Source organism: Macaca mulatta, chromosome 13 (genome assembly GCF_049350105.2).
Source record: "Macaca mulatta isolate MMU2019108-1 chromosome 13, T2T-MMU8v2.0, whole genome shotgun sequence".
Classification (NCBI taxonomy): Eukaryota; Metazoa; Chordata; class Mammalia; order Primates; family Cercopithecidae; genus Macaca; species Macaca mulatta.
The window spans coordinates 107,191,571-107,198,527 of record NC_133418.1 but is presented as its reverse complement, the minus strand read 5'-3'; the positions used below and the strand labels follow the sequence as shown (position 1 = coordinate 107,198,527).

General features: G+C 42.0%; 1 protein-coding gene across 1 annotated transcript; it reads left to right on the top strand.

Annotated features, from left to right (window-relative positions):
• The first annotated feature begins 4,447 nt into the window (after positions 1-4,447).
• On the top strand, positions 4,448-5,582 carry MSGN1 (mesogenin 1). The gene has a single exon (XM_015111768.3). It carries the CDS (start codon positions 4,507-4,509, stop codon positions 5,086-5,088), a length of 582 nt encoding a protein of 193 aa, XP_014967254.1. The 5' UTR covers positions 4,448-4,506; the 3' UTR covers positions 5,089-5,582.
• Positions 5,583-6,957: the final 1,375 nt, after the last annotated feature.

The following is a 6,957-nucleotide window of genomic DNA, read 5'->3' as shown; positions in this document are numbered from 1 at the left end:
TTCCTGGAAGTGGCTCTACCTCAGAAAAGCTTCCTGGCTCTTAGATGTAGAGTTTACAATCCTCTGAGGCCAGTGTGAAATGCCCAGTTGTCCTGACTGTTGTCAGGAACAAGACCAGCATTCCCTCAGAAGCTCATCATTCTGAAAATTAGACACAGACCACTTATTAATATGTATGGCAAATCTGGGATCCTCCTTAGTGGGTGTAGCTACAATAAAGAGGTCAACATGAAGGCCTGGGATTTGAGAGATGAAACAACTTGTACCTTTGTCTTACACTTTGGAAAATAGGACCTGAACATTTTTCAAGGTCTCTTGAGAGTGGGCCTCAAGGTTGGGGGCTTCTTTTCAATCTGTCACAGTCATAGTCAGCATAGCTTATAAATGTTTGTTGCTTGAATGACATTTGAAGTAAAATATTTATCCTAATAAATCAGTAATGTGGGAAATATGTAGTCTGCCTGATATGAATGCTTTGCACTTAATCCTATTAGTTTCAAAAGAAGAAAAAGGACAGATATGGGAGTCAGGCAACTTTGGCTTTCTCTTTCCATCTCTGCCACAGCCTTTGGGTATGACATTGAGCAAATCATTGACCATCTGTAGAATGCAGATTTAAAGAAACGATGGACTCAATGATATCTCCAAATGCCTTCATGCTGGTACAGTGCTTTTTTAACCAAGCATATTCACATGGTAGTAACATGTTTCATGGCATTCTGTAGAGTTTAATGATCCCTTGGTACACCCTTCTCATGTGATGAATACTCTTGATAAAAAAGCAGAACAGGCTGGGCACGATGGCTCACTATAATCCCAGCACTTTGGGAGGTGGAGGCGGGCAGATCACTTGAGGCCACGAGTTTTAAGACCAGCCTGGCCAACGTGGTAAAACCCTGTCTCTACTAAAAATACAAAAACTAGCTGAGCATGGTGGCACACACCTGTAGTTCCAGCTACTTGGGAGACTAAGGCATGAGAATCACTTGAACCTGGGAGGCAGAGGTTGCAGTGAGCCTAGATGGTGCCACTTCACTCCAGCCTGGGTCCCGTGTCAAAAAAAGAAGAAGAAGAAGAAGAAGCAGAACACAGGAAAAGTGTTATTATCTCCTTTTACACACTAAAATACTAAGGCCATGAGGGGTGAGTCAGTTCCTCTAAAGGAGGCAAGTTCTGTCTCATCTTTCCACAACACCATGCTCTCAGCCAGATATTACTTGGTCCAGTAAAAATTTCGCCTGTCTGGTCTAGCCTTGTCCAGTTGCTTTGTTCAAACTGGAGACAGAAAAGCACCAGCCTAACTATAGCCTTCAAATGTCTATACTGCAGTGTTACATTGTCCTTGACCTTTATTTCCCTCAGATTGAGCACAGAATGCTTCTCACATAGATGCAAGTCTGGTTCTGCTTTATTTCTTACCAAAGAGAGAGTGTACATCAAGAAACACGGGAACCAGGCAGCTTCTTTTCTCCAAGAATAGTTTCAGCGGCCAACAAGGCTGGGAAACTGTGGTCAGGAGCAGAAGAGTCACAGCTCAGTAAGTCATTCTCTTGCTGGTGGGTTTGACAGCACACAGGCAATAACAATAATGACAAGAACTACATTTATTAAGTGTCTACAGTGCACTAAGGATTTGACAGATATTGTCTCATTTAGGAAATGAAATTTCTAAAAATGGAAGTTCAAGAAATTAACAGTTGTAGAAAGAAGCTGTAGGAAAGGGAAAAAAGAGTTATGGAGTCTGAGAGCAGAAGCAGTGTTACATGGAAAACTGTGAAGTTAGACCACAAGGACTGAGAGCCTGCCATGGCAGCAGCCCACACAGCTGCCTTGTGTCCCCTGGGAGTCCCCTCTCTGAGTCACATTCAGGCCACCCGCCTCTACCACAACCCATGAAAGAGTGAAAATAGATTTTAAAAAAAGAAAGTGAGCTTTGGGGTCTGAGAAGGAGTCTTTGCTCTACCACTCCCTAGTGACTCTACCACTTCCTACCAGGGAAATCTTAACTGAGTTTCTTCACATCTGAGAGTGTCAGTATTTTCATCCATAACATGTTGGTCTTTTTTTTTTTGCGTCTTTTTTAAAAATGAAGCTTAATCATATAAGTTCCTTGAGCTCAAACAAATCAGCAAGAAAAAAAAAAATAATTTCCTCAGAAAGTGGGCAAATGACATGAATAGATATTTCTCAAAAGAAGATATCCAAATGTCCAACAAACATGAAAAAATGCTTAACATCTAGTTATCAGGGAAATGCAAATGGAAACCACAACGAGATACTGCCATACCCCAGCCAGAATAGGTTTGTAATAAACGAAGTCAAAAAACAACAAATGTTGGATGGATGCAGTGAAAAGGGAACACTTATACACTGCTGGTGGGAATGAAAATTAGCACAACCTCTATGAGAAACAGGATGGAGATTTCTTAAAGAACTAAAAGCAGACCTACCATTTGATCCAGCAATCCCACTACTGGGTATCTATCCAAAGGAAAAGAAGTCATTCTATCAAAAAGACACCTACATGCATATGTTTACTTCAACACAATTCACAATTGCAAAGATATGGAACCAACTAAGTGCCCATCAACCAACGAGTGGATAAAGAAAATGTGGTATATATACACTATGGAATACTACTCAGCCATAAAAAAAAAAAAACAATGAAATAACATCTTTTACAGCAATTTGGATGAAGCTAGAGGCCATTATTCTAAGTGAAGTTACTCTGGAATGGAAGAATCAAATACCATATGTTCTTACTTACAAATGAGAGCTAAGCTATGGGTATGCAAAGGCACGTAGAGTGGTACAATAGATTTTGGAGACTCAGAAGCGGGAGGGTGAGAGGGGAGTGGGGGATAGAAAAGCTACATATTGGGTACAATGTATGCTACTCAGGTGACATGAGCACTAAAATCTCAGATTTCACCACTATACAACTCACCCGTGTAACCAAAAACATTTTACCCCAAAAGCTATTGCAATAAGAAAAATTTAAAAATATATAAAATTCCTGGCATAGTATCAGCAGATTCTGGGTTTCTCAACAAGAACTGGAAGAGAGAAGAGAGAAGAAAAAGGAGCAACAGTCATTTGTTATATTTATTACAGTCATTAATATTATTATTTTTCAAGATCCGGCTTAGGGTTCTTTAGTAAACGGTAAAATCAAGAGCATTCTTCTACAGATTACCTACTAGAGATTTTTCTTCCTTGAGCCTTGCTAATTAAAAAATATCATAAATGTTCTAACTAGGCCGTTGACATTTATTTTCAATAATTGCAAAGGGACTTAAATAACACGTTAAAGGAAATGTTAATATTACTCTACAATTTAACTCACTGTGACTTGATGCTAACACTAATTTGTAGAATTAGTCACATGGAAAATAAATTAAGTTCATGGGACAAATGGGGAATCTGAGATCCCTTTTCCAAAATCCAGGGTCTAGCAGAGCATATAGGAAGTGAAGCAAACTAGCACAACCATCCAACTTAACACATTCAGTGGCATTTGGAGCTGTGGTGGGGAAAAGAGGCTCCCTAGTTAATTTCACACTTCCCCCATACATTTCAAAAAGCAAGGTGTGACTCATTTCAAAAAACAAGGTGCAGCTGGGTTTTTAAAAAAAGACTTTCCCTAGGCTAAATGCCAGGTATTCTGCAAACTCCCTGGCTTAAAGGAGTTTTCTGTTTCCTGGTATCTGTTTGCTATGGGGAATCCAAATCTTCTCACTAACAGCAAGGGTTTTATGCTTCTGGTAGGATGTTTCCTGCTCTTTAAGGCTGTAGGTTTACCGGAGTTGCTGGCCTTCGTCAGAGTGTAGGCATGTTGGGGGCATGTCTGCACTCTATACGACCCAGGGAAATTTACTAAGGTGGCATCCACTGGGTACCTCATGTGTGTGGCACCCCAGCAACCCTAGGAAATAAAAGCTGTTGTTGTCTGTGTTGGACACATTAGGGAATCAAAGCTCAGAGGGGTTACCTTGTCCCTAGACCATGCTGCGTCTCCAACAACACAGCCCATCTGTGCTGAAATATCTAGCAGGTCCTGGTGGAGGGGATGGAGGCCCTCTCGGGTCACTTTGCTATTCTCCACCAGGGTCCTCAGCCACCCCCTCCTTGCTGCAGATGCCCCAGGTTTGTTTTCTTTGGCTCCCTCATTAATGAGTTCCACAGCACAATGCTAAGTCTGGTTATGCAGCCTTAATTGGTTTAGTTACAACAAGATAATTCCTTTTTTCTTCTCTTGGAGGCCTTTCTGTTTAAAGACATTTTAGCTGGAAGATGCTAATTATCAATGAGGAGAAAATGACACCTGAAGAGTTCATTTTCCATCTTGGTCTTTGGTTTTTCCTTTGAACTCTCTTTACACGGCCCTCTTTCCCACTTCATCACTTCTCCCCCACCATCATAAAAGAGAGCTCTTCCCTGGCCAGGCGGCAGAACTTACTTTCTCACTTGCCAGGGAGCCATTCCTTCTGCAGCTGTCTCGCAGGCATGGACAACCTGCGCGAGACTTTCCTCAGTCTCGAGGATGGCTTGGGCTCCTCTGACAGCCCTGGTCTGCTGTCTTCCTGGGACTGGAAGGACAGGGCAGGGCCCTTTGAGCTGAACCAGGCCTCCCCATCTCAGAGCCTTTCCCCGGCTCCATCGCTGGAATCCTATTCTTCTTCTCCCTGTCCAGTTGTGACTGGGCTGCCCTGTGAGCATGGCGGGGCCAGCAGTGGGGGCAGCGATGGCTGCAGTGTTGGTGGGGCCAGTGGCCTGGTAGAGGTGGACTACAATATGTTAGCTTTCCAGCCCGCCTACCTGCAGGGTGGTGGTGGCCCCAAGGCCCAGAAGGGCACCAAAGTCAGGATGTCTGTCCAGCGGAGGCGGAAAGCCAGCGAGAGGGAGAAGCTCAGGATGAGGACCTTGGCAGATGCCCTGCACACCCTCCGGAATTACCTGCCACCTGTCTACAGTCAGAGAGGCCAGCCGCTCACCAAGATCCAGACACTCAAGTACACCATCAAGTACATCGGGGAACTCACAGACCTCCTCAACCGCGGCAGAGAGCCCAGAGCCCAGAGCGCATGAACTCCGTCCAGGGAAACTGACCGGTTCCACCCTCCCGGGCAGGAGTAGAGGAGCTTTGAAGACCTGGATATCTTATTGAACAATGATTGGCGTGGAGTGATTTTTATGTAGTAAGCGTGGTAATCTTGTGATCTGCAAAACACTAAGGGAATTCACATCTGACCTGTTGGAGCCACCGGAACACTTACCTGCCAGATGAGCAGAGACTTTCACCTCCAGTTTTTTTCCACCATCTCTGGGAGGCTCATCCTTTGCAAAGAGACAAATTATTTTGCCCTTCTCTGTCTGTTCAAGGTATTTTAAAGGGTCAGTGATTTTAAATGCATTTTTTCAATAATGTAAAAGTGTTACAGTTAATCTCCTGCCATTTTGGTGTTGAGAGCTTTCCTTCTGTTGCTAACAAAACCTGTAGTTTGTATAGGATCCAGTGTGATATCTGGAATCTTGTTTAGAAAGATTTGTGCCAAGTAAAGGGCTTTAGTGCTCCTGTTTCATTTTGTGTGTGTATGTTGTGTGTGTTTGTGTTTGACTGAAAACATGCTCTTGCAGGGACCAAAATCACTTAAATGCAGAAGGCACTGGTGTCATGATAAATGGAAAGTCACAGGCAGACAGGCTAAGTTAAGACAGTGAAGATCCCAAAGGACAGAGCCTCCTCTTCATACGCGGACAACTTGTGTGACAGGGAAGGAGGGTAGAGGAAGGAGGAGGAGGAGAAGACAGCACCTCAGGGTGGGCCTGAAGCAGGGCTGGGTGGGCAGGGGCTCCCTGTCCTTTGTCCTGGGCCTGGTATGAACAGGACATTATTTAGTCCTTTTGCTTACTTGTTTGTCAAATAAAGAGATGGTCTCAGAAAAAAAAAAAAAAAAAAAAAAGTGATTTGAATCCCATAAAGAAAAAGTAAAAGGGTCAGTGTTAGAACTCAACAGTCTCTGACCCCTCCAAAGGCATTTGCTTCTCCATCTTCCCCTGCTATCCATCCGCCTCCCCGTAACCCCAGATCCCCCACATGCACCCATCACACACACCCACTCTTCATGGTGCCTTGTCTTAGGGTGAGCATCTGTAGCACCCACAGTTTAGCTCATTTGAATGGCACAAGACATTGAAAAGGGGGCTTTGAATTAAGGAGGTTCTTAAAACTAGTGAGTTTTTTTAAGGCTGAATTTTTCTACCTATGGTTATTAACCATTAGTATTTGTTGTACATGTGTCCTATCATCTTTTTTCTATTTGTGATTTTCTTTTCTTTTTAGTGACATAAATTACAAAAGCAGTAGACGTGTTCACTACTTCCCCATTTTTTTTTTGCTGATACAAACATACAAATATGTATAACTTGTCCATTTTTTGCTGATACAAACATATACAAATAAATATAAGCATATATAAATGTTAAAGGAAAAAACCTGAAAATTCCTTTTTTAACTTAACAATATATAGTACAAATTCTTCCAAGTTAGCACAAATAAATCTGTGGTGTAAATACCATTATTACCTTCATTTTATAGATGGGAAAACAGATGTATGACTTGCTGAATCACACATGAGAAAAGTATAACAGGAAACAGAGGTTCTAGCAAGGTTCAATAGAACAGATTCTGTAAAATTTCTTAGGCAAGTCACCTTTTCAATGATTTTTAAGTTGTTTTCAGTTTTTTTTAATGACAAAAATGCTATAACAAAGATTATAGACACTAGCTTTATTTACTGATGTGTTCGTTAGCTTGAAAAATTCCCAGAAATGGGATTCTTGGATCAGAGTATGCACATTTTAAATTTTAATAAATATTGTTATGTCACTTTTATAAAAGTTTCTAGTTATTTATACTCCTCCTAGTATTATGTGACAGAACCAGTTGCCCCACAT

Bases quoted from the DNA above. Each gene is read 5' to 3' on its own strand.
- MSGN1 (XM_015111768.3), top strand. From the start codon at position 4,507: ATGGACAACCTGCGCGAGACTTTCCTCAGTCTCGAGGATGGCTTGGGC.